At 49.2% G+C, this 27,705-nt stretch overlaps 1 protein-coding gene across 3 annotated transcripts in view; it reads right to left on the bottom strand.

Annotated features, from left to right (window-relative positions):
* AGL (amylo-alpha-1,6-glucosidase and 4-alpha-glucanotransferase) overlaps positions 1–27,705 on the bottom strand; it is a 973,499-nt gene that overhangs the window by 41,250 nt on the left and 904,544 nt on the right. For all 3 annotated transcript variants that reach the window (XM_069641544.1, XM_069641542.1, XM_069641543.1), the window contains exon 31: positions 16,112–16,209. In XM_069641544.1, the coding sequence (XP_069497645.1) occupies positions 16,112–16,209 (98 nt within the window). The remainder of the gene's footprint in view (positions 1–16,111; positions 16,210–27,705) is intronic.

Genomic DNA, 27,705 nt, shown 5'->3' with positions numbered 1-27,705 from the left:
ACTGTCCTGTTCAAAAAGAGGTGTGGGACTCGACCATCACATATATTCCATGACCCTTGTCATTAGCTGTCTGTATGTTACTTCAGCATTTTCTCCAGGGCCTGCCTTTCCAAAATCAATCTCAGGAGAGGTATCAATACCAATAGCTTCATGAAGACATTCTTGCAAATTCTTCATGCGAGAATCCTCTGATATAAGATCATCAAGCACTGATGGTGTCCCATACTGTAACCCAAAGAGTCTTTCTTCCTCAGAGGACTCTGCGTCTTCATAAATTGAAGGGAGTGATTTTAAGTATTCTGCTTTTGGCAGAGGTGTATAAGTCTTTTCCATTGAAGTAGGCATTATGGTAGTCATCACAGGAGCCGAAAACGTTGAAATTGTCGATGTTGATAGCTTCGACAAAATCGTTGATGGCTTCCACGATAGTGTGAATGGTTTTGACAATTGTGTCAACGGGATTGACACATGTGGCGCCGAGGAGGTCAACACTCGAGGCGTTGATGGCTTCTCCATCAGTATCGGCGCCAACGGCATCGAAGATGCACTTTTTAGACCTGTAATAGAGCTTTCATTCGACGTTGATGATGTTGGTTTTTTAGACTTTGAGGAGACTTTCTCTCGACTCGAGGGATGAGATCGCTCTCGGGGAGGACGGGTCCAAAGATGCACAACTCTTGTGCTTCTGAGGTCTTTCGACTGGAGCATCACCTCTAGGTGGTGTCGAGGGGGGCAAGACAGCGTTCTCGAACACTGTTAGCATATGGAGAATAAACTCCTCCCACTCAGCTGGGGTACTAGACTTAGACGGACAAACAACCCGTTCAGGTGAACTGGACGACGAGGTGGACAGCGACCTATGGCGCCTCTTTTTTCCATGCCTCGAAGTCGAGGAGTGATGCAAACCAATTCTCGAACGGAACGTTTAGACCTCTTTGGACGAGGAGAAGTTGATCTCGACTCGTCTGATGTTTTACATTTAGACAGTGTAGAGGGGGATTTTTAAGGCTTACCTGTCACCAACTTCCCTCTACGCTCTCTCAAGGCTTTGGCTGACATCGACAGGAGTCCTCGCACTCCGAACACGGATGATTTGACCCTAAACTCCACAGGCAGATCCTGTGCATGTCCGTCCCAGACATCTTTGCTCTGCAGTCACAGCACTTCTTGAAGCCAGATCGAGGAGTGGACAACGCTGATGAGGAAGCCATATTGCGTCAAAAACTCAAAGTGATGAAGAGGAATTTTTCGTAAAAAACTTGAAGAAGTTCTGTCAGGAACTAGGCCTTACGTAAACGAAGCTGTGAAGTGCAGAAAAACAGAACTGAGGCCAGCGGGCGCTGTGCATGCTACTTATACCTGCGGTGACGTCGAGACGAAAGCCTCCGAGGGACATCGACTCGACCACGCATTGACACACAGCGCCCTCTGCTGAAAAAATTCTGAGGCACCAAGCTGGATATTGGAAATATCAAAGGTAAGTAATACTTGGGAGTATACAATCCATTTGAAAGGGAGGTTTGGGAGCCAGGAGAGAAGGCGGATCATAAGCGAGAGGATTATTCGCACAAAGTTCTACAAGCAAGCAAGAGACATACAGTGAGTACACACACGACAGGGCAAGGATAGTCGTGAAGAGCACGGAATGCCAGTAGAAAAGGAAAACAAAATCACAAGCGTTATGCTGACACAAAGCAACTCGCCTAACTGTCTCTATTTCCATGAAGGGTTTCCCTTCCGCAGCAAAAGATAAAAAGGATCTGTCAGAATGTCTGTTTAACTTAAATGTCCACCTTCCTGTGTCAAAATCCCTAGTTCTGTGCATCACACATATAACTAAAGTAGATAAGGCTAAAGTGTTAATTGCCCAACAGAATGGCTCCCTTCTCCTGTGTTTGTGATCAGAACTTCAATAGTTCTCACCAGGGGGAATGACTCCCTTCCCCTGGTCGGCGTATTCTCAATACAGCAAAGTTCAAACAATGTTCACCAGGGGGAATGGCTCCTTTCCTCTGGCTGGAAGTTTGTCCTTACTTCCTCTGCTTATTATCAGGAGGATGACCCCTTCCTCGTGATGCTTTTTATTGCATAGTGAGATTCAGACTAGACTCAGGGGGAATGACTCCCCTTCCCCTGGATGCTCCAGTGTCTCCTCTGTCCAATATCACATAAAGTTTAAATTGTGCTTGATATGACATGTCGTATTTATAACGCAACTGTACAAAACTGTTTATAGGCACGACAAGACAAGGAGGGGGAAACAAATAGAGGACAAAATAATGATCTTACTAGGCCTTGTGTCATTCAGATTGTGTAAATGCAGTGAAGAGGGAAGAGAAGAAGTGCCAGGGGGGAATTGGAAGGGGAAGTGCAGTTAAAGCTCCAGAGCAGCCAGCACGTGGCTCATAAGTGCAGAGAGAAGGGACTGTAGGGTTGCAGATACAGACCCTTAAGTGCTGGGGAGCCCGGAGGCAATGTGAGGGCAACTGGACATACAGGGGCCTGCGCCCGAGTTCAGAGGGTGACCAGTGAGCGGAGCAGTCAGATGCATCAGCAGGGGAGAGGAAGAGAGAAAGCAGAAGCGAAAAGGAAGGTCTTGAGTTGCTTCCAGAACCAGAGTTGTTTTGGCTCAAGTTTGAGAGAGGCAGGGAGGCTGTTCCAGAGGGAGGCCCCAGCTGGGGCGATAGATCTGCCCAAACTCTCTGCTTGGAGAAGTGTCTGACCCTTAGAGAGTTGGAGGTGGATGAGCGGAGAGCTCGAGAAGGAAGATGTTTTGGAAGAGAAAGTTGGAGGTAGAGCGGTCCCAGGCCCCAGAAAGACTTGTGAATGATGCATAGAGTCTTGAAGTTTATCCTTGCAACCCCGGGGAGCCATTGAAGAGATTTCAGAGCTGGAGAGATACCATCGCTGGGCTTGAGGCCAAGGACAAGTCTTGCTTCCTGTTCTGGTTAAGTTTTAAAGGTTGAAGAGTAGAGGCAGGAGGATTTAGAAAGAGGCTATTGCAATAGTCCAGCCTAGAGAGGACCAGAGCTCTGTAGACAGTGAGCTTCTGGGGGAAAGTGAGAAAAGGAAAAATAACTCTGAGGAGGTGCAGCTAATAGTTTGACTTCTTAGCAACGTCAGAGATGTGAGGAGAGACGGAGAGTGTTGAGTCGAAGATGACACCAAGGTTCTTAGCCTCACAGTGGGGAGCAGGGCTCAGAGTGGGTGGCCAGAGAGAGAGGAAAGGAGGGAGCAGGTGTCACAATGAGGAGGATCTGAGTCTTACTGGCATTAAGGTAGAGATCACTGGCGGCACACCATTCATGGATTGTGGCCAGACAGTCTGGTATGAGAGAAGAAGCAGAGGTGGCTGAGGGGAGCCTGAAAGAGAGCTAAAGGTTATCTGCATAAAATTGAAAATTGGAGCAGAATGTAGCAATGCAGTGGGCAAGAGGTGTCAGGTAGTGCTTGAAGAGCCAGGGAGAGAGGTTAGACCCCTGTGGAACGCCACAAGTAGAAAGAGAGATAGAAGAGAGGAAAGACCCCAGTTAGACCTGAGAGGGTCAGTCGGTGAGAAAAGAGGTCAACCAGGCCAGGGCCAGATCAGTAATACCAAGGTTGTCCCGGAGGCGACTGAGCAGGATGGCATGGTTGACCATGTCAAAAGCAGAGGATAGATCGAGGAGAATGAGGACAGAAGGGAGATTAGAGTTAGGATTGGAGAGGACGTTTTCACGGATGTTCAGGAGAGCAGTTTCCGTGCTTCTGGCAGCTCTGAAGCCAGACTGGTGGTCATGGAGGCAACAAACAGATTCAATATGTAGATTAAGCTGGGAGATGGTCAGCTTTTCCAAGAGTTTGCCCAGGAAAGGAGTGCTGAGATCGGGCGATAGTTAACCGGAGAGGAAGGATCGGCCGAGGGCTTCTTTAGAAAGAGGTGCACAAGAGTGCTTAAGCGGGAGGGGAGGGGAAAGTTCCAGTGGCAAAGGAGTGATTGCAGAAATCGGCCAAGGCTGGACCAAGGATGCCAATGTGGTACTTGATTGTTCCGGATGAGCAGGGGAGAACCTGCTTTGACAAGACTTTCGATAAACATCGTTGGGGATGAACAGGGGAAAGGAGGAGAAAGGAGGAGGAGAGACACCCTCAGACGGGCCAAGGGAGGAAGAGGAAGAGAGCGTGGACAGGATGTCCTGAGTTTTAGTAGTGAAATGAGAGGCCAAGGCCGTGCAGAAGGCCTGGGAGGGGACAGGATAGGTAGAGATTGCAGCAGTATAGGTGTTAGGCAGAATCACATGCAGTACCCTTTGGGAACACTACATGCAATTAAGACTACAAGTGTAAGTACAATTTCACCTTTGGTACAAGCCTGTACTACACAGTAAAGCCGTAGCGATGGCTGAGCAGCCAGACTTATCTCAAGAGTTGAAGTGAGCAGTAGAATAAGTTACACAAAGGACCAACAAATACAGCGGCTCAAACAACCACTTACTCAAGGTTTCTTGGTAAAAGAATATACATGTATTTACTCAGTAAGTTTGAAAACATTACACTAGCAAGAGCAGCTCAATATCACACTAATAAACCACAGATACACAACCGGTAAGTAAATAAACACGTTCAGCTCCCCTGAAGTGGGAGCAAAAGGGCACTTCAGATACTTTCAAAAGGAGTAAAAAGACAAGGTTATAAGAATAGACAGCCCAAATACTTTCATAGGCAGGGCAAAGGGTTTCAGTAAACTGCAACCAGCAATTCAGTTCATAGACCTGGGCCAAAGTCAATGGTTTAGAGTCTTTGTATAGGATAGCACAGTTCTGGTAGTAAACGGTTAATTCATTGCCATGGTTTTTAGAAGAATTTGGCTAGGTGAAAAGTTTGACGAATGTTTAGGAAGGACAAGCCTTCGAAGTCGGGAAAGTTTCACGCACTTGCTCTGTGGCCGAAAAGATTTCCAGACCGTGTTTGCAAAGTACCTTTAAAGTGAAGAAGAGCTGTAGTTGAGGCAGTTGTTCCTGGCAGTTTCGAGCAGATCTCGCTGTTCCTGAGCCTCAGTCATGGGGATAAGAAGGAGGACATCGGGAGGTTCCTGCACTGCCCTTGGGTGAGACCACAAGCTTGGCAAAACGTTGTTTTAAGGTGTGAGTGCCTTAAAGTCCACAAGCTGGTATTCCTTCCCTCTGGCTATCCGGTTTTCAACAGCACTCTGATGATAATTCGACCAGATGGGGACGGTGTCCAGGTGGCTTGGGAGTTGCTTGCTCCCACCAAACTCAAGGGAACAAGTTAACCTTGAAGGGCTTCTCTGTCGATGGAGTTTCAGGCAATTCGGACCTGCAGCAGGGCTTCACCGTTCATCCAGGAGTTGCAGCAGTCCTCTTCCTTCAGATTGTCTTCGGTTCTTTCGTTCCAGTGGTCGACTCTGCGTTCCAAGTCCCAGAGACCCGCTTTTAAACAGTTTTCCCCCATTCATTCCAGCCTGGCTGTCACTCACACAGCACGGTGGCTGTCCTTGCCGGACGATCAGCCGGAAAATCACGCCAGTGTGCATTCAGGTCTCCTAGGAGACTAAGCACAGGGAGTTTCGGTCACCTCCCTCACATCCTGTCCATCCCAGACATTCGGGCGCCAGAGGAGGGCTTCAGCACTGAAGCCCGCCAAAGGCCAACGAACAAAGGGACCAAACCTGGTTTGGCGCGCAGAGACAAACACAAGAAGGACTTTTCCTAAAAGAAAGGGTGAAAAAAGATGACCAGAGTTTGTTTTTAGAGATAGGTCTTGGCTGCCATATTGAAAAACATGGCTGACCCGATTTTTAGCGACCGTTGTTAGCGGTCGGGAAAGATCATGGTAGTTTGATCTAAACCACTGCTACCAGCCATTTAAAGTAGGAAAAGTTAACATTTGACTTTTACTTGAGTGTTTTGACTCATGGGAAGCTAGGCAACCCCTCCAGCACTCTATAGGAAGATAGTGTGTGCTGGGTCTGTAAATTTAAAGAGACTAGTAAAGTCAATTTAACTTTACATACTTTGGGAGATGGTAGTCAGTCCCAGAAAAGGTATTTAAACCTTGGGAAGTCTGAAAGACATCCCTGCGCTACTGCACTGAAGGTGCTGTGTGACACACAGAAAAATATGATGCCCATGGAGTTGTTTTAAAACTCCATAACCAAAGAACAGAAAAGTAAAACACATTGAAAATGAAAAGTTCAAAGCCCCAAAATATAGCAAAAGAGCTGGAGGGCTCGAAGGTAGAGGAAATTAGCACTTGTGTGAGAAATCTCCCTAACAATTGGCCAGCTCCTTGCAGATTTTGAAATGTTTGTCCGAGTTGTTAGATGCCACAGAGATGCAGGCTTAGATGTAGGCTCTCTTCTTAGAGAGGACAGAGAGTCTGTACTGCCGTTGGAGCAGGCAGCAGGCCAGTTTGCCAGGGGGGTGCACCCAATGCCCTCCACTTCCTCTCCGCTGCCCTACACTTGCGTTTAAGGGCGGTAAGGTCAGAATCGTACCAAGAGTTGCACTTGGATTTGGGCTTCAGGCGGATCCTCATGACAGGGGCAAGGACATCCAGAGTGTTAGAGATAGAGAGATGAAGGATAGAGAGGGCTGTGTCATGGGGTGCGAGTCAGCCAAAGATACACGAGGAGGAGAGAAAGTAGCAGTGAAATCCTCAACTGACACAGGCTTCATGGGTCGGATGACCGAGAGGGTAGGTGGCAGTGCTGGAGTGGGCTTGACCTGAGGGGAAGAGAGAGGTAGGAAGAAAGGATTAAGTGATCACTCCAAGAGAGAGGAGTGGTGAGAGGGTTAGAGAAGGGGAGATCAGAACATCCAGGGTGTGCCCTGCAGTGTGAGTCGGGCCATTGCGAAGGAGAGAGAGAGAGAGTGAGAGAGAGAGAGTGAGAGTGAGAGTGAGAAAAAATCACAGAGGCTGCGAAAGAGTTCTGAAGAAGGGCTGTTAGCATCCAGGTGGAGAAGTTGAGGTAGAGGTAAGGAGCGAGGAAGATAGGCCAGCCCACTCAGAGAGGAAGAGGGCGACCAGGACATGTGGCCTGTAGATAGTGGCCACAGTGAAAGAGAGGCCAAGAGAGATAGAGAGCATGCAGACCAGGCAGTCAAAGGAGGAGTAGAGCTGCATTGGAATGATAGGGTTCGGAGAGGATCTTGTAGCCATCGGGAAGGAGACTGTTGAAACTTGTGAAAGAGCTGGCCGTGAACCAAGTCTCAGTGAGACCGAGTACATCCAAATCAAGCTCTACCAGGAGACGGCAGATATTTGACAGCTAAACGGGAGTCGAGAGTAGCGATGTGGAGCAGGTTGCCATATTTGAGGTACACCCTGCGAAAGTGTTGGAGGAGCCCGAGGATGGGCAGAGGAGAAAGGAAGAGAAGGCAGGGTAGTCAGAGAGGGAGAAGAGTGCAAGAGGGGTGGCAGAGGAGGGAGGCAACAGGGTAGCCAAAGAAGTAGCAGGGGGTGCAGAAGATGTGGCAGAGGAAGGAGGCGGCAGAGGAGCCAGAGAGGGGAATGAAGGGATAGCAGGAGCGGAAAGGAAGTTGATCAGGCACGGGATGCGTATATCAAAGAGGAGGATATTGGCTTGAGGGTCGTGGACCAAGATGATCCCAGATCCAGGTTCTTCACTAACCTGCCAAGTACTGCCACGAGGAAGATGACTTGTGTCTCTGTTTGGGCTTGGATCCTCAACCCGGGTTTCTCTGATCGTCAGTGGTTCTGTTTCTTCCACTGACACATGGAGGATTTCCCTTGATGCACAAATAGTCCTCTTGACTCTCGGGATCCCGGACCCTTCTCTGGTGGTTAGTGGTTATGGCTCTACCACCAACACGAGGAGGATTTCCTCTGATGCATAAATAGTCCTTTTGACTCTTGGGGTTAGTGACCCTTCTCTGGTGGTCTGTGGTTATGACTCCACCACTGACAAAAGGAAGATTTCCTCTGATGCACAAATAGCCCTCTTGACTCTTGGGGTCCATGATCCTTCTCTTAATGTTCATGTCATAGGGATTACCCTATGGACCAGACAGAGACCCTCTCACTTCCCTGTGTCCACACGTGCTGACAACGGTCTCAAAACTTGCCAAGGACTCGCCAGTCTGACTTCTAAGGCAAGTGTTACCATTCCTCTCGGCGGCCAGAACTGTGTGCAGTCTTTCTCCTCCAGGATCGGACAGGGCTTTTCTCCCTTTTCTGCCTGCGTCCTGCCATCTCAGGATTCAAATTACTGCATCTTGCAGCGTCTCCGCTATGTATGGGTTACCAGCAGGCTCTCTCTTGCGGTTGTCCTTCAGTTTTTAAAGTGGTCCAATGTTAATTTCCTCCTGAGAGACTAGACTGTTGCTCTCGGTTCTGGAGAGTGATCGTCATGTCTATATCCCTCTTCTCTGTCGCAGTACTTTCAGAATCCCTATAGTTCTCCACCTGATAGTAGAACATAGGTATACTCTCTACAAATATATTCTTCAAGAAAGAAAAGGTTAGAGTGTGTGGGTGTGTGTTGATGTTACAAGGGCCACAACCTAGATTGTCATACTCATCCATGAAAGGGGAGTCCCTCCCCATGAGATCCTCCTGCATTATACCACCCCCAGGGGGAATATCAGGTAGCTATCTCACCTTCCTGGCCTCATGGGAAGTGGCTCTCCCTCAGGGAGAAATGACGACCTCTAGGGATTCGTCACACTCTCCTCAACTTTTGATTGGCTGCTGCTAATATAGCATCTGCACTGGCTTTCCTGATATGAAGGCTTGAACATGCCTTGCTTTGATAAAAAAGGATGTGGGGATTGAAGCTAAAGAAAATTCTGCCACAAAAGGTTTAGAGTACAGCAAAACCACTGCCACTACTGACGAGTGTGGCTACGGGTGAATGGACAGTAATTTAGTTTCTCCTTCAACCTGTCTAAACCTAGCATTCAGTCTTTTATTAAGTGGCGGTGTAGAGTGTGGGTTTTGCTAAGTTTTTTTTTTTAACCAATGTTAACACACCCTTCTGCAGGGGATCCATGATTTATTAGATGCTCTTAGAGTTAGTATTTCAGCCAGTACTCCGGCTTCGGCTGTTCTTGTTGGACTCTTAGAAATTCTGCCAAACCTACCATAAGATCATGAAAGGGTCGCGCTGGGGATGGCATGTCTAGATCTTCCTTCTCATCAGTTTCCATGTGCTGTAAATCCGCCCCAACTGGAAGCTGGCCTTCCTGCTGAGCCATAGGTATAGACCTTTAATCCAGGGATGCCAGATTTTCATTCACAGCTGGAGGGGCTTTTAGCTGAGGCTGCATAGGCTCCAGTGGCTGAGGTGGGGTGGAGGGCCACTGGTACCAGAGGTATGGTAACAGAAGGAAAAGGGCATCTGGTACTGAGGAGCAGTAACTGCACCATCTTTCCTGACAAGCAGCCTGAGAGATATGTTGTGGCAAAGATTATGATGCTGCCGTAGGAGTCCAAGTGGCTGTTGGTGGCTTCCCTGACCCCTGCCTGGATTGATGGGACCATGCCCGAGTATCTTGAAGAAGACGATGGTGGTATGAGGTACACCAAAGGTGTTTTGTAAATATGATCCATCCACAAGGCTGTCAAGACTAGACTGCCCTGATGATTCCTAATAAGGGTGAAGCCAGGCATGTACTTGTCTGGCAGCCTTGGGAAATGTCTGTCTTGGGTTGATAAAGTTTGTTGTAAAGTAGCACTGCCCTGTAAAACAAATACTATTTCCTGGGGCAAAAGGCTTGCATTTGAGCTAATATGCATATCCACAATGCTTTGCTGATGTGGCTCTGAACTGGAGGTGAACTTCCAACGATGGCTACTAAGTGCGTTGTGGAATGTGTGACTGGGCTCGCATGGATTATCCTACTTTCACATTTCAGGTGAAAGGGTTATTTATTTATTAACTTGCATTAAGTCAAAGTACTAAAATGTACATGTGTTCACAAATAAGTCTATTTTTACACTTGTGTGGACAATCTACTGCTCAACAATCTTTTGTGCATGTTGATTGTACTTTACCCCAAACCCCTGGTCTCCTTAGTCTAGTTGTTACTGCTAAAACTCATTGCCAAGTGAGAGTTAGGTTATACTTTTGTGGAAAACCTTTGCAGGCCCACCAAGATTGGTTTTCAGATTCCTACATGAGTAGGTGCTCTGAAAAACAAACAGTCACCCTCTTCATTGAAGCTCTTCCCCAATTTTGACAGAAGCAGTTACCTAGAAACCGAGGTGAATTTGTAAGTCTTCTGCGCCTCAGCAATGGGGGGGACCAGCGCAGAGATTATGAATCTGGACAGCGGTGCGAGATTGGAGCAGTCTCCATGTCTGAGACCAGGCCAAAGCTCAACGTCATGAGGTGGTAGGCTGAAATGGTACCTCCGCCAGCCTGAAATGGCACAGTGGGCCTTTGCTCCACCACCAGAGTTGAGGCTGATGGCTCCTAAGACTTCAAGAAAATGTCTAAAATGTTCTGCCAAAAGTCCATTCCTATTGCAACCAGATGGATAAGTTGTGGACGGAAAGTACCTTAAGTAGTGCAGGTGGTGATACCTCAGAATTGGAAGCCGATTCCCTGGAGTGAAAGTGGCAATTTTGTTTTTGAGGTGGTGAAGAAGTGTCAGCAACCTGCCTTACTTAAGCTGGGTCTTGTGTCTGGAATGAGAAAACTAAGGCCGTTCCCTTCAGGATTCCACTTCTTCCCTGAAGAGAACAGGAGGAAGAATGGTCTCCGTAATGGGCTAATTCCTTGGAGGAAAAAAAAACAACAAGGGGAATAACTTCTGCTGACTGGGGACATACTATAATTCACCTCCCATCTCACATCAGACGATGGTGACTTCAGAACTCAGTCTGATGAGGCAAGCTGGAGAGCTGCATGGAGGCAGTACAGGATGTTAACAATCACCTCTTGAGCATTGACAAGTAGGAGACATGAGGGCCAATGCGAGGAAGCCCAGGTGGACTGTGCAAAATTGCTTGGGCTATAAGAACTTCGCAGAAGGGAAGGCTTGGAGGAGGAGTGGAAGGAAGGATAGAAAACGATGGAGCAATGTGATGCTTGCAGTCTGAGGGTGCCAACAGGGAGATGCTGCACACAGAGAATGAGCGCAGCTGCTGAAATGCAGAGGAAGAATTGTGGAAAGGAAAGAAGTAGAGGGGAGGAACAAAAAAGATGAAGCGCCAGTGCAGCAGTGGGACCTTGCAGACAGTTGCAGCTCACAGGAGAACAGTCCCTCTGTATTTGTGCATGGCCATTCAGTAAGTATTACCACCATCTTGGAATGGTCTGACTTCTCCCCCAACACCAATGATCCCAAAAAGGGGATTCGGAATAAGAGGTGTCACTGGCCAAATGGGAATTCCTTCATTTTTTAGCATCCTTTTTCTCTCCCTCCTCACAGTGAGGGGAATGCTTGAGTTCTATGTCACTCCCGCGGTTGGCAAGGGAGGCAATACAGCACGAGAGGCCTCCATGCCGCATACAAAGTCAGTTTCGTTGGACGCACTACAACCCTGTAAGGACCCTCGACAAAGGAAATCCAAAATGGCCAGTATTGTGGACCCCAGCTTGAGGAGCTTCGCCCTGGACCCGAGAAACTTTATTATCACAAATGTTGCCAAGCCAAAGCAATTTGAATCCAGGCAAGCCTTGAAAAACAAGATCCTGTCCTGGCTTAACTCTAGACTGGGGACTAACTGTGTGAGAACACAAGACCTAAAAGTTCTACGTAGAACTCAAATTGCCAAGTGGTGCCCGACCGACAATATGGACTGCATCATTGTAGGATGTGGTTTCAGTAGTTTACCAATGTACTTGAGTAGAATTTCAACCTCACAACAGATATGTTCCCCTACGACCCTGAGAATTGTCTTGAATTAAGTAGCCAACTGGCGCAGTATCATTATTTATCCGTAGTTGTACTGTCCTATTATTCTGCTTTTTCTGCTCCATTTCTTTTGTACTATTGCTTGATAGTCAAGCTATGTTTTGTTCCTGCCCAGCGTTTGTGTTTATTGTTTTACTGTCTTGTATGATTTATGTTATGCGCCCTGATGCCTGTAGGCTTTCGGCACTCTATAAGTATACAAATAAACAAATAAATAAATAAATAAATATGGCCTTCTCAGTCAAGTAAGACCTTTCCTATGAAGTGAAAGGCTCTGATGGAGTCAGGGACTTAAACAGAGTCTTTACTACCCATGTGAGGAACAGAGAAGAGTTTTGTGGCATGCTCCCAGGCGGCCTTCAAATATATGTATTGGCAGAAGCCACACTGCCTGGGTATCGTGGTCAGGACCCAAGCACCATAGAGTACATTTGAGGGTAAAACACTGACGCAAGATTCCCGCAATCACTGCAGGGCTCGAAGCATGAGGGCTTTGGAGGGAACATGATGCAGTACAAAATTGGCAAAGGCTTGTGACATGTTCCAAAGCAGCAGGCTAAGTGAACAACCCACATACACCATGCAAGATGTCACATCTGGAGCCACGGGTGCCAACACTGAGCAGAGAAGCAGTGCATCCCCTGGTGGCTGAAAAATGTTTGAAAGCCAAACTTGCACCTGGTGAAGATTTTTAAAATGAGGAATATGTGGGAGGATGGAATGCTTCAGAAACATTCTTTCTCCCACATGTCAGTCCATCACTCAGACTTTCTGATCCAGATATACTGTAGGAAGAATGTCGGGTGCAGAGTAACTTACATTAAGGAATAAAATGAAAAACCAAGTTGGAGTCACAGAAAGGGGCATGAGGCACGGTAGGATGTGATGAAGTCCCAACGTGACCTATAAAGTGGGTGGTGGGGTTGCCAAAGTCAACCTATGGATGATTCTGGTATGGGGAGGACCCACTGGGTGGTACCACTACGCCTCAGCAAAGAGCAGGGTATTGCCAAATGACACCATCATAAATAAAGGGTTATTCCTTTCTATTCAGCCAGACCCTCACTTTCAGGACAAAACCCACATGCATGTGAAGAATTCAGAAACCACTGTATTTCAACTACAATTACGTTGAGATCTAGATCACGTGCCAGAGTGGTCTCCCACCCACTTGAGAAACTTGCAGGGATAGATTGTTCTGAAAGCTGCAGAGGCAAAACAAAAGGGGTGATGGCTGGTGTAAAGATACTGTTGGGGGGGGTCTGTACTTCTGCTCTCTATATGGTAGAGGAGAGGCACAGAGGACCCCAGCCAAGATTCTCTATGCGGTAGCTATGGTCGAGCAATCAAGGCCTAGCTTCTCAGGAGGTGATGCAGGCTGGTTCTTAAGTACAGTGTAGTCCCCAAGCCCCCACAAAGGAATGTCCACACACTGTATTACTGAAAACACAGTCTTTATATAATTAATATTCAAAGGTATGTACACTATCACAATAGCACACTTTGTACTCGGAAATCAACAATGGTAAATATATACAATTCTAAAGTGGTACCACCAATATTATCAGATCTCATTAAAGTGCATCAACTATACTGTTAGAATGTCACACAGATCAATAACATGGAAACCAGCAATAGAGATAGGAAGGAAAGCAAGATGGTTGACACAATTGGCAGAATACTGGCCCCTACCCCTGGACACAGTTCTGTGTGGAGATCCCCCCCACCTGGGCAACCTGTAAAATAAAGATATAGCACAAGCACAGTCCATATATTGATCAATAAGTCTTACTTTCTCCTATAATGTTCTTACCCCCCCAATGTACCTGGTGGAGCAGAGTTCTTCGAAGAAGTGTCGACGGATCCTTCTTGAGTGACCCCCTTTGAAGCAGGAGGCACGGATCGTCGAGAGGCGTAGAAGAAGGTGAACTTGACATCGACGGCGTCGAAGAGAAGTTCGAGGGTGCCGAGACCACGGCGTCGATACAGGCGGTGCTCGTCGGCGACGTCCTGCGAGGATGAGGTGTGCGGGGCACCTCGGCAATTGATTGTTCAGGACCGCAAAGAGTTTCTGAAGCACTGTGGCCCAGCAAGGGCGTCGAGTCGTCGAAGTCTTTGTGGTCTCTGGGTGGTGGGCAACCCACCGGCAAATTCTCCTCTGCGCGTCGGCGGCCTTGACTTTCTCCGGCAGGACAAAGCGGTCGATGTTGCGGACAAGGGAGTCCTTCGACTCAAATGTTCTTAGGCAAAGGAGCGAGCAGCTCCGGTCGTCGGCGGCACGGGATCGAGCGGTCCCCTCTTCTGGGGCAACACGACTTCGACGGGTCTCCAGCGGTTACACAAACCTGCGAACCCTGGTCGACGGCAATAGAAATCGACAGCGGCGAAGTCCTGGTGCTTCACTTTGTTCTCCTCGGCGGTCCCGTCTCGGGTCGGCAGCCTTTCGTGGGTCTGAGTTCCAGGGAGCTTCGGCGAAGGTTAGCGGTTCTCAATGGTCCCGCGGAGCGCGGGAAGAGGGCGCCTTACCAGGTCCTCCCTCGGATCAGTCTTCGACGAATTTGGCAGCTTTCAGATCAGGTCGAAGCAAATGCAACAGCAACTCTTCTTCCTCCAGCTGGGCGTCGAGGATCAGCAGTTCCAGTTACTCTTCAAGTGTAGACACAGCTTCTGAACAATTTCCAGTGGTGAGAGGTCCCCAGATATACTATTCTGTCTCTCACCCACACTGCTGGGTCACACTCAGCAGCCAATCATACAGAAGGGCGTTCATGCAGTCAGCCAGCCAATCAGGCACACAGTGCATTCAGGCCATCCTCCTCCCTCTCAGACACTCACAACAAGGAACGTGGATTGGGACAAGTACCCAGCCATTCAACACTACACACTGCGTTCAGGCCAGTTTCGGGCAGGGCTGTCTCAGTCTTTGTCTTTCATACCAGAAACCAGACAGCCACAACAAGAAGTGCATATTGGTCACACACTCCATTCACCCAGGTCCCACCCACAGGGTGTACCCACAACATACAGTCAGTGGGAAGGCTCCAGCCAGTCTGGACTGGACGTCACAACAACACCATACATGTAACTTCCACCCAACAGCCAGTCAGGGGGAAGGGACAGAGGCAGGGCTTCCCAGGACTTTGGGAAAACAAGGTAACAGGCAATAGAAAGCAAGAGGCCACAGGGGCCATCTTGTTTTCCATCAGGAATCAACTGATTCCAATGGCAGGGCCTGGGTATCCCAAAATGGAGGAGACTCAGAGCACCTGTCAATTGAGCATGGAGCTGCCACCAGCCCATATCCTGCTCTGCGGGCCACCCACAGGTGCCCAAAAACATACACTAGGGGCACAGGGTTGTAACCCCACCCATGGATGCCAGAAGGGTATCCCATGGGTCCGTACACCAAACCAAAAACAGGAAGAGCTGCACTGCCAGGAGTCCCACATGGACTCCTGGGCAGAAAACAATACAGAACACACATGAAAAAGGACTACAGGACAAGGACATGGAGGCCTTGTCCCTCCAATGCATTTCCAGCATCACAGCTGGAAGGTTTGGAATAAATCTTAACCTCTGGCATTGCTCTGGGCAACCCTCCAGACCATCGTTCTTTGCCTGCCAAACCATTACAAAAGGGGAAAGACCATATGCAAATCCGGCTTGGTCTAACCCCAGGCCTTCTGGGCCTAGAGACCCATGCTATTCCTCACTGATGAGGGACAACGAGGCTGGAACATGTTTGGGGATGCTTGTGGTCTTGTGCAGAAGGGATGTGACCAAGCAGTTTGGCTGGACTACCTCTTTTGTGGTGGGACCAAGCCTGATTTGCATATACGATAAAAAGCAAAATAATGCAAAGGGACAAACAAAGAACCGAGAAGGCATCTTCTCGTGTAGACAAAGGCCAGGAAGTTATGCAGTTGTTCATAATGGTGCAAGACATCCCAGGAGTCCTGCTTAGCTCACAAATGGAGGCTTGGTTCAAGAAATCATCGATTTATGGATGCAACGTTTATCTTTTGTTGAGAGTAATGATGTCTTAATTGTGCCTAACTTATGAACACAGGAAGAAAAATGTATGCTGAAATGCCCCACTTAATTCAAATTAAAACATTAGACTCAACCAACTTTTAAACTATAACTTTTAAGTCTAACTATACTCCATTAGTTTGTTCAAGTAGTTTAATAAATAAAGATCTAAGACAACAAATGTGTATACATACTCTGGATCCAGAGTTTTCATTCCCAGAGGACCAAGTAGTTTTTTCTCAACGATTTCTAGTGCTTTCCATGCTTTCTTAGGTGTAAACAGCTCAGGGGCCTAGAATAATCGTAATCATAAAATGATGACATTGTTTAAAACCATATTAATTCACCATTACATTTCAAATTCACGTGTATGCATATATTCTTTAATAAACTGCACCCTGATGCAAGATATAATATCAATGGCATGAGCACATTTCTTTTGTAGATAGTAGGAAAACAGACATATTTTGCATTAATACCTGTGTTCATGACCTAGTTTGCTTAATCTTTGTATAATTATCCTGTTGCGTGAGACACCAATTTTGAGAATTGCAGACCTTTTTGCTATGCAATGAATGCATATGGGGGCTCTAGTATCTGACAAAAGAAGTACTTTCCAATCATTAAAAATACTTCTTTTGAAGAAATGTGTCTCCTTGACCGTTGAAGTATGCAATTCGAGGAATTTCCGGAAAAATATTCAGAATTAAATGAGTTAGCTTTCCTATGGATACAATCTTGTCCATGTTTGGTATTGACCAGCCACAAGCTAAATCTAACAAATCTTACAACAGCCAAGAAGACTAATCTGGGACTTGTTACCACAATTTGTGTCCTGAGTGCATATTATGCCTCCTCCAGCATCCCCTTTCCTCAGTGCCACACAATTATCGCATGTAGTTCAGAGAAACAGCTGAACTCCAAAAAAGACAACTTCCATTGCTTGCAAGCAATAGCATACAATTTAGAGAAAGAGGGATGTTGATGAGAAAATGGGGGTGGGGAGATTGTATCCATTGGAAAGACCATTGATGAAGGTAAGTAACTTATTCTTCTAGTGGATGCATTCCTCCAACAGATGAACTCATTACTTATTTCTTGGTAAGGTAAAGGGCAGCTCAGGTAGCCTCTGACTCCAAAACTACCATTTATGAAAGGTCTTTCCACCTCCAGCAACAACAACTGCTCCCAGGCAGCACTGCTTCCTGTTTTCCACGGACTGGCACTCCCTTCTAACCAACAGCTGGGGGCAATGGTCTCAGATGAGGTGACCGGGTCCTGAAGCCACAAGTGGACATCATCTTAAGGTGACTCTGCCCTGTCACATAGTTTAGTTGCTCCATATGGGTGTCCAGCCCATGGGCGTCTTCAGTTATGGGTTTTGAAGTAAAGGGCAATCTTCCAGCCTTCTTCAAACAGACTCTTGCTGTGTCCTGCTACTTGTTTGTATTTACCCAGTATTGCTTCTTCTTAGCCTCGCCCCCACCATGCAATTCTCATGATATCTCTTCCTTTCCCTTCTACTTTTCTCTACAATCTCCTACGCTAACAGCACTCTCAACTCTCTTACCATCCCCATCTCTTCTTCTCGATGACAACCCTCTTCTTCTCCATTAATGTCTCCATTCACAAAACCTACACCGACCTCAGGTTTCATTACACTTCCTCTCTTTTTCCTCGTCTCACATACACCCCCAGCGCCTCCCTATTCCTCAGACTCAACATAGCTATGTTCTACATCTCACTCTCTTCCTATTGCTCATTGGAATGTGCAGTCTGTATGTAATAAGACCTCCTTTACAACTGACTTCTTCCGTTCTCATTCTCCTTCTCTTGGCCTCATTACCCTTACTGAAAGCTGGATGTCTACCTCGGATTCTGCAACCCTTGCTCCCCTTCGTGACCCTGCCTACACTTTTACCCACTCTTCCTGCCTCAATGGTGGTGTAAAACTGTTGCCTATCTCTCCTACCCCCCTTCTCCCACTAATTCTCCCCCTTTTGAACAGACTATCTCAACAATCACCGCCCCCTACGGCATACATATCTCTCTCTCTCTATCGGTCATCTGGTCCGGTAGGTAAACTCTTTAACCACATCTCCCAACTAATAGACTCTCCCGATCACCACCCCGTTGTCATTGTTGACTGACTACCTCTCTCTCTTTCTGCTGATCTATCCACTGATTTGAACTCTCTTCTCCTTAACCACTCACTCTCTTCTGTCCACCCATTCACTCTCTCCATCTAATACTACTGTTACTAGGCTCAGTTTTCCCTCCTCCAAACTCCTCGAATACCTATCTATCCTGCAACACTCACTCTCCTTCTATGCTGATTTCATCTTTCCATACACTGAAGAAGCCTTCACTAACTTTACCAGTGGTCTCTATGCTGCCTTCTCCTCTCGCTGTTGTCTTGCAACTATTACTCCTAAATCCTCCCCTCAATGGCCCTGGATTACACTCTCATCCGCACCCTGAAAACAACAATGCACAAAAAGCTTTGCACCGGCCAAGACACTGCTCAGATCTCCAACTCCACCTCAACTGATCTTCAAAAAGTCTCCTCTACTCTTGATTGTGCCACACGTGCCTTCTATCTCTGTCATTTCATCTCAATCCTCCCAAACCAGGATCCCCCATAAATTCCTGAACTCTATTCTCTAACCTCCTAAACCCTCCTCCATCCCCTCCACTATTTCTGCGAATGATTTTGAACTCTACTTTGCTTCTAAAATGTTTACCATTCGCAGTACCCTCACTACTTACCTTCTAACCCCTCCTCCATCTCACTTTTCTCCACCACTCCAACCCTTCTTTCCCACTACTGTGTTCCTTTGTCCCTACCAACCCCGAGGAGATTCTTGCCTTTCTCATCCTGGCTAACACTTCCTGTGCCACCACTGACCCCGCACATTGTGAAGCACATAGCTCCCAGTACTGCTTCAGATCTTACTTCCCTCTTCAACCCCTCTCTTCATAATGCTACTTTTCCCTCATCCGACAAGCCAGCTACTGTCTTCCCTCTTCATAAAAACCTGGTCTCGAACCAGTCCTGCTAACTTACATCCTGCATCTCTTCTACCACATGTGACAAATTGAGGTAATTCTCCCCTTGTGCCCAAGGGGGAGCGCCCCCCTTGCAAGGTTAGGGAGGTGAGCTCGCTCTGCGACACCCTCCCTCGAGTCATACACACTATGAGCCTACTATATGGCAGCCTCACAATATCTGAAGTTTTTAAACTTCAAGACTGGGACAAAGAAACTCCTCAAAGATAGCAGTATCCTATAGGAAAAGAACATGTCCCTTTCACTCAGAATATTCCATTCACAGAGGACGAGTACATTAAATAACGTTTGCTGGACAAACAGAAGGGAAAGAGAAGAATGCTTATGTGGGCTAGATAGGGCCCTATGCTGCGTAATACCTGGTTGAGGCAGAAAAAGCTTAATCGAAGAAGGCCGCGAGTTTCTAACTTGCCAGAGACTGCAAGCTGGGATGCCAGAGTCACAGTGCAAACCCAGCATGGGAAACCAGCAGGGCAGGAGCTTGGAGCAAGAGACTGGGATGCCAGAGACACAGCGCAACCACAGCACAAGAAATCAACAGGGCAGGAGCCCTAAGGAAGGTGGAGGCAAGTTCATGGTAGGCCTGTGGTGGACCGTTGATTCAAAAACAATTGCTGATACCTTCGCGCAGGGATACGGCCCCTCGTCTGAAGACCAGGACACAAAGAGAAGAGAGACCAGAAGGAGAAACCCACTGACGAAGGCAAGGCAGCCACACTCCGACACCTGAGAGAAGGTTGCAGAAGAACAAGGATCCCAGAGCCGTTCCCCCCTTGTTATAGAAGGTACCGGGGAGAACAGGGATCATAGGAGGCCAAACAGGAATCGTGATATAGTGAGAACCACTCGTCTCAGTAGGTGTCATGAGACAAATATATCCTTGAAGCATATGAACTTAAATGACTGGGATACAAGGCAAAGAAATAACATCAAAAGAATAGAAAAAGAGAGAACAATATCCTGGGAGAAGGGGAGAGTCCTTAGATATTTAGCACAAGAGGAAGAAAATATGAAAAAAGAGAGGAATTAGATAATTGAAACAAATGAATGAATGACATTTCTATAAGGCGCAACACACCCAAAGTCCTCAGTGAGCACTGAAGAAGTTATCATACGGAAAAAAAGTCAAACCAGAGAACCAAAGCAGAGAACTACAACGCCTTCATCCTTGGATTTGAAGAGAAAAGTTTTGATGGCTTGCTTGAAGTGACACAGGTCAGGAATATTTCTAAAATCAAGTGGAATCGACTTCCAGATGAGCGGAGAACAAACATCAAAGCTAGTACCACCAAAGTTCTGTAGTTTATAACACGGTTGAGAAAGATTTTCCACAACATTAGAGCAAAGGTCCCGTGTAACAGAAGCCTTCTGAATTATTTTCGCCAAATACATTTCATTAGAGCTTCATTAGAAAGGCATTTATAATTCAGTGTTTAACCAGGCGCAAGTTCAAAGATCTGCGAGCCTGGGGTATATGTTCTGTTCTAGCAATACCACAGTTGTTTTGAACAATCTGCAGTGTCTTGATGTTATGTTTGGAGGTACCAGCAAATAGGCTGTTGTAATAGTCAATTTTAGAGTTGACCAGAGTTGTAGCCAGTGTGGCAACATTCGTATCAGACAAGGAACAACTTACTTACCTGTAACTGTTGACCTCCAGCATGGGTCTGGCATGGATTCACAAGCTCATGAATACAAGAATACATAGCAGTACACCCATGCACAACCACGGAAGGTGGCAAGGCTCAACATTAATCATTTCAACAACTCAACATTAAGCATCTCTTACCTCCTCACCAGGCTCACCTTCAAGCAAACAGGTTGCGTAGCACTGCTTGGCCGACTCTGGACTCATCCGGTGGAAGCCCGGTCGACGCAGTAGAATTTCGTGAAGGTATGCGTTGGCCTCCACGTAGCAGCCCTGCAGATGTCCAGCAGGGGCACACCAGACAGGAATGCCGTAGTTGCAGCGGTCGCTCTGGTCGAATGTGCTCTCGGATGGCCAGGCAATGGTCGGTTTGCCAAACGGTGACAGTGCATGATGCAGCCGGAGAGCCACCTGGAAATGGAAGCCTTGGAGAGGGCCTTCCCTTGGTTCACAGAGCCAAAGCACAAACAGCTGTGATGTCTTCCGAAAACTCTTTGTGCGGTCCACGTAGAACTTCAGCGCTCTAGCCACATCCAGCGAGTGCAAAGTCCTCTCAGCCGGTGACGAAGGCGACAGGAAGAAAACAGGTAACACCAAGGGCTGATTGAGATGGAAGTCTGACGGCACCTTGGGCATGAAGGAGGGGTGAGCTCTGAGCACAACCCTCGTTGCGTGGAAAGTCAAATACGGAGGCTTACAGGAGAGGGCCTGGATCTCTCCCATGTTACGCTCACCTGGCTCCCACAGAGGCGTCGATCTGAACTGGACAGCTGCGGTCTCCACCAAAGTGACGCGTAGGGCCGAGATGACGGACGGGACTGGCCCACCTAGCTTCGTTTGCTTGGCCCGTAGGAATATTCTTCTGCAAATGGAGAAAGGGAATTAACCACCCGTTGAGTTGAGCGTAAATCCCCCCGCCCCCGCTGTTCTCCCCACTGATCACCTTTGATGTCCCCTCTTATAGTCTCACCTGATGGTTTGAAAAGATGAGCTCTCCATCCTGCATTGAGCGCAGGGGCGCGTAGATAACCAGTTGCTTCACTGGCTCGAAGTAATTGGTGAGTTCCAGAACAATATGGACTCCCGGCAAAACGCCGTAAGTATGTAGTTCGTAAGAGTTCAAATGTCTGACTTTCACTCTTGTCCGATTCCTTGCAGGTTGCAGCTTGATCATAGTTGAGAGTCCCTCGTGGCAACCGGTAATATTCTGGTAAGGATTTGTATTATCTAACACAGTTCGATAAAATAATGTCAATATGTAACCTGTTGCTTTCTCCGTTATTTAGGCGCTGAGAGAAAGTATGAAGTCTCGGGGAATAATGCCTCCGGCGGTAAAATCAGGTAAGTATATTGTGGTGAGGAGGGTTCCCCTTGTTAGTCCCTTTGTTTCACCTTGCTGTCCTTCTGTTTCCCCTTAGGGGCCGGGGTTCGGCGAAGATGCAGTGGAAGCTGCGCCGACCCGTGAAGAGGAATAGTACCCCCCGTGGTAAAATCAGGTAAGTCTATGGGGGGGTAACTAATATTCCTCTGTGTATTCCCTTGGCTCACCTTGCTGTTCTTATCTTCTCCTTAGGTGCTGGATTCCGGCGGGAACATGCAGGAGGATGCGGTGGAATGTGAAGATGCTGCGAAGGCCAGCGAGTTCAGCGCGGTGCTGCAGCAGGCGAGGCGACGCGCATAAAATAACTTCTTTCTTCCAGCTCGAAGGCACGATGGATCGGGAATTCAGGTAAGGATCAAAGGTATTGCTCTTGTTCTAACCTTTTCTCCTTCTTTCTCCCTTTTTCTAGGAGCTCCAAACTCGAGGCGGGCATGGCAGAAGACTGGATGCAGACTTTCACACACGGTGAGCGTTACGCTGCTGGATGCAGAATAACGCGAAGCGTGTGCTGCTCTTCGGGTGTGGTTTAAATAGCCTCCAAAGTAGTCCCAGGTAAGTATTCCTCCCCAGACCCACCCGAGTAAAAAAATAGTCCCTAGGTAAAGTAGTCCCTTCCAAGCTTCTTTTGGCTTGGAGCTCTTGCAGCATGGTCTGCATCAGGTACGTTTGCAGCATGGTCTGCATCAGATAAGTTTTAATCTATGAGCCTGGCGCCATAGGCGCCATGACTGACTCTCCATATGAGCCTGGCACCATAGGCGCCAGGACTGCACCCAAATAGCCCCTAGCAGGGGTTGTTGGGCTTGCTTGGGATAACTTGATGCCTGCTTCCGGGGTTGCTGGACTTGGTCTGGGTTCCCGGGGGTAGGCATCATGACATCCCACTAGTCGTGCGGAGGTAATGGCCACCAGGAACACCGTCTTCCACGACAGGAATTTCAGAGGTGCTGAATGCAGATGCTCGAACGGAGGACCCATGAGCCTAGTCATAAACACATTGAGCTCCCAACGCCAGGGCCGGAGCCATCACCGACAGGAACAAGCGGAAAAGTCCTTTCATGAACTCCTTAACCAGGCGATGCAACCACAGCGACGATCGTCCTAGAGTTCTAGTGTAGCGGGAGACAGCGGTCAGATGGATCTTGACAGAGGCGTGCGCCAGCCCCGCCTTGCCAGCTACAGCAAGTACGGCAGCACTTGAGGGGCCGAAATCAGTAGAGGGTTTATCTTCTGTGCACTGCACCAGACAGTGAACCTCTTCCATTTATGTCCATAGCACTTGAGCGTTGAAGAAGCCCTGGTCTTGGCAAGTACCTCCTTGCAGTTTGCTGGGATCTCGTATCCTCCAAACTCTAGCGCTGCAGGAGCCAGGCCTGCAGGTGCAGCGACCCTGGGTCGTGGTGCAGAATCGCGCCTCCTTCCCTGGCGAGAAGATCTGCGTCCGCCAGAAGCTTGACTGGAGTGGACGCTGGTATGTCCAGAAGTTCCGGGTACCATATTTGCCTCGGCCACACCGGTGCAATGATGATCATCCTGCAGCGGAACCGTCTGAGTTGACTTGAGGATTCGCAGGAGCAACGGCAACGGTGGGAACACATAAACAGGCCTTCCCAGGGGAATGAGAACGCATCATACATGCTCCCCCGTTGGGGAAACCTGCTGGCGAACCACCAGCACTTGGTGTTCGTCGCCGTCGCAAACAGATCGATCTGGGGATTGCCCCATTGTCGAAGCAGAAGGTCCACCTGATCCTGCCGAAGTTCCCACTCGTGGCAAGAGCGCAGCTCCCTGCTGAGTGAGTCCGCGACAGCGTTCTTCACTCCTGCCAGATGAAAGGGTACCAGGAACATCCTCTGGGAGACAGGCCAGTGCCATAGGTCCTGCCCTTCCTTGGCGAGAGCTTGAGATCTGGTGCCCCCCTGCTTCCGAATGTAGAACATCGTGGTGGTGTTGTCGGTGAATACCCGCAACACCTTGCCTTTGTGGGATGGCAGGAATGACTTGAGGGCCCAAAACACGGCTCGGAGCTCCAGGACGTTGATGTGCAAAACCTCTCTTCTGGGAGCCACAGGCATCTTGCGTGGAGATTTTCTGTACGTGTGCCCCATCCCTCCAGGGAGGCATCCGTCGTCACCGTCTCTTGATGCGTTGGGATCTGGAAGGCCATGCCCACCACGAGATGGGCACAGACACCCCACAACCGAATTGCCCGACAGAATGTCTCGTTGAGGGCGATCTTGTCCTCGAAACTTCCCGCCGCTTGCATCCAACGGGCATCGAGGAACTCCTGCAGCGGCCGCATCCGCAGCCTGTACAGCCGCACCAGGTAGATGCATGACAACATCATGCCGAGTAGGGACTTGATGGACCTCAACATGGCAACTTCATTGTCAACAACCATTGTACCTTGCCCAGGATGGCTTTTACCCTTTCCTCCGACGATGCGGCTAGGTGTGCCACCGTGTTGAGTCTCGCTCCCAGGAACTGAGAGTCCTGTGATGGCTCCAAGCAGGACCTTGCATAGTTTATCGAGAATGCCAGTTCCGTGAGCAGGTGGACCGTCCTTGCTGTGTGTCCTACGGCGGGTTCCCTTGACTACGCTCGGATGAGCCAATCGTCCAGGTAGGGGTAGACGTGGATCCCAAGCAGGCGTAGCCGCGCCGCAACCGGTGCCAGGCACTTGGTGAAGACCTTTGGGGCTGACTTCAGACCGAAGGGGAGGGCCTTGAATTGGTAGTGCCGCCCTTGGACTACGAAGCACAGAAACTTCCGATGCCCCTTGTGTATGGGGATGTGGAAGTAGACATCCTCCAAGTCCAACGACGACAGGAAGTCTCCCTCCTCCAGCTGTCCCAGTACCTGCTGAAAGATGACCGTCCAGAACTTCTGGGATTTTATGTATTTGTTGAGGCGGCAGGGATCTAAGATGGGCCGCCAACCGCCGGTCTTCTTTCGGACGAGGAAGTACTGCGAGTACACTTAGGAGCCCCAAAGCCTCTTGGGGACGAGCTCTATGGCGCCCTTTCTCAGCATTGCTCGTACCTCTTGGAGTAGTTGTGTAATGTGATTTTCTTTCCTGGCCACAGGTGGAAAACAGGGACACTTCCTTTGGAACTCCAGGGTGTGTCCATGGGCCAGAGCATCCAGCACCCAACAGTCGGTGGAGATGGACTTCCACACGCTGACGAAGTTCGCCAGCCAGCCTCCCACCAGGGTGCTCGGGTGGGGTCCGACGTCACGGCCGGTTCAGTCCTGTTTCGCCAAGGCCTTACCACCTTTGGCCCCTTGGCAACGACGACAATGTCCTCCAGCCTTGCTGCAGCCTCTGTAAGCTTCCTGGGACGAAGAGCGGGCCGCTTGACGGTAAGAAGAAGAGCCGAATCCTTTGGCGGCACCCTGAGACTTGCCTCCGGCGTACCGAAAGGACGGCCGACGTTGCTGGAGAGTGCCCAAGGCACGGGCCGTCTCGGTGTCTGCCTTGATGGCCTGCAGTGACTCGTCCACTGTCTTCCCAAACAAGTTGTCCCCGTCTAAGGGCATATCCAGTACCCTTGTCTCTACGTCCTGGCGGAAGTCGCTGGCCCTGAGCCAACCACACGAGCGAAGGCAAATGCCGTTCCCCATCTGGCGGAAGCCGGTGTCGGCGATGTCCGTGGCCACCGTGATGGCATGGTCAGAAGCCACCTCGCCTTCTTGCAAGATTTCAAGGGCCTCTGCCCTCTTGTCATCTGGAAGGAAGTACAGGAGGGGGTCAATTTTAAACCACAGCTCCCTATCGTAGCGGGCCACGATAGCGAGAGCGTTGGCAGCCTTAATAGTTATCGCCGCCGATGAGATGACCCGAGGTCCCATGGCGTCCAGCTTCTTCCCCTCTCCGTCCGGTGGGGAAGTAGAAGTCGATGCCATCGACCCTGCAGATTTCTTCCTGGCCGCCGCGGAAACCACTGAGTTCGGGGATGGCTGCGCTCTGAGGAATAACAGTGCAAAGTCTGGAACCCGGTATTTCTTTTCATACCAGTCTCTCTTCGGCAGGGCCAAGGATGGGTTCTTCAGCAGGGATAGACCTTTGTCCCAGATGTCATCCAACAGCGGTACCAAGAGCACGGTTTTCCTCTTGGCATCTTGTCGCTGATAAAGGAACCCCTCCTTCTTCTGCTCTTTGGGACGCAGCTGAAAAAGCTCTCAAGCCCTAGCGATCATGGCGTGGAACGAGCCAATTTCGTCAGGCGGAGAAGCCCGGGCTGGAGGCAACGGGAGATCTGTTCCGTCGTCGTCTGTCCCCGTCGTCGCCGTCTCCGTCCCCGTCCTGTCCCTCAGTGGAGGGGATGGAGGTGAAGGATGGCAGGGTGGGGGAGGAGTGACTCGCCTCTGCTTGGATGGCAGCTCCTCTGATGGTCCAGGCGACACTGGATCTGCTGCCGGGGGCAAAGGCAGCCTTGTGCAAAGATGTTCTCCGATCTATCCATCAGTGGTGGCAGCGGTTGCGACGGGAATTTCGGCAGTGGTGTGGTGTCCTCCAGTTCCTCGTCATTCTGCCGCTCCTCGGCGGTTCCCTTGTCGCTTTCTATGTCCGCTTCGTCAGGTTCCTTCCCGTAGAACTTGACCTTGACGAATCTCTTGTCAAGGACAGCAACGATGCCCGCAAGTTCGTCCTCAGACGATGTATCTAAGTCCGGTAGGGCTACCGTACCCCCCCCTTCTTCTCGGCCAGGAGTTTCACAGGGGTCCTTTCGACGGACAAGAAAGAAAATTCCCTGGGCGTAGGCAGGGACCTCTTGATTTGGGAGTCATCTCCACTGGCGCATCTGCGGTCTTCGCCAGGGACGCTACCACTCCCTCAATCGAAGCCTTAGCCTGTTTAACCTGGGCCTTAACAAGCTTAGGCGTGTCTGAGGCCTTCACCGTAGGGGGAGGGTCAACACCTCGCTCCCCCATGGCTTTCGCCGTCAGAGTCGCCTGTGCCTTCTTCTGAAGCATACCCGGGTTCTGCGATTTCCTTTTTGTCGAGCCGGAGCGTTGGCTTGTGGTTGACGCATAGGTGATGCTGCGCCTGGCCAGGCAGCCGCAGAGCCCGTACCAATGGTGCTCCCAGTGGCCACGGACTTGCAGTGCTTTGCCTTATGTTGGGCCCCAGTCGCCAGAGAGTCCTCAAAGGTCTTAGAAGACTGCTCAGATTTCTTGGGAGAAGTACGTTGCCCACGCTCACCTGCCGCCGGGCTCTTCGCCTCCAGCCAGTCAGTGAGACGCTTGTGACGGTCCTTCATGGTACGACGGACATGTCCTTGCAGAACGCACAGGCTTCCTCCACGTGCGACTTGTGCGAGTGCAGGCAGTAGAGGCACCGGGAGTGCCCATCCTCCTTGAAGACGTCCTGTAGTCCACATCCTGGGCAGATCCTAAACAGCTTGGATCAAACGGCCGTCAAGTCTCATTTGTCTTCGGCCATGTCCACGCAATAGGCCTCAAAGGTCTTCCGGAATCCTCCAAGAAGTGAAATTCGATGAAAATTCACCCTTGAGGGGCATAGAGATTTCCGAAACGGGTCCCCATTAATCAGAAGATGAATCGGTGGAGCTTGAGGCTCGATTTGACCGAAAAAAATAAGAGTAAACTCTTTGAAAAAACACAATACGCAGTAAAAGCTCCAGAGCTAAGCATGAGGATTCCCAACACTTGAACGTGCGGTAAAA

The sequence above is a fragment of the Ambystoma mexicanum genome, chromosome 1q, assembly GCF_040938575.1.
Source record: "Ambystoma mexicanum isolate Mex_15411 chromosome 1q, UKY_AmexF1_1, whole genome shotgun sequence".
Lineage (NCBI taxonomy): Eukaryota > Metazoa > Chordata > Amphibia > Caudata > Ambystomatidae > Ambystoma > Ambystoma mexicanum.
The sequence above is the reverse complement of the archived record's forward strand: the minus strand, read 5'-3'. Positions and strand labels throughout refer to the sequence as shown.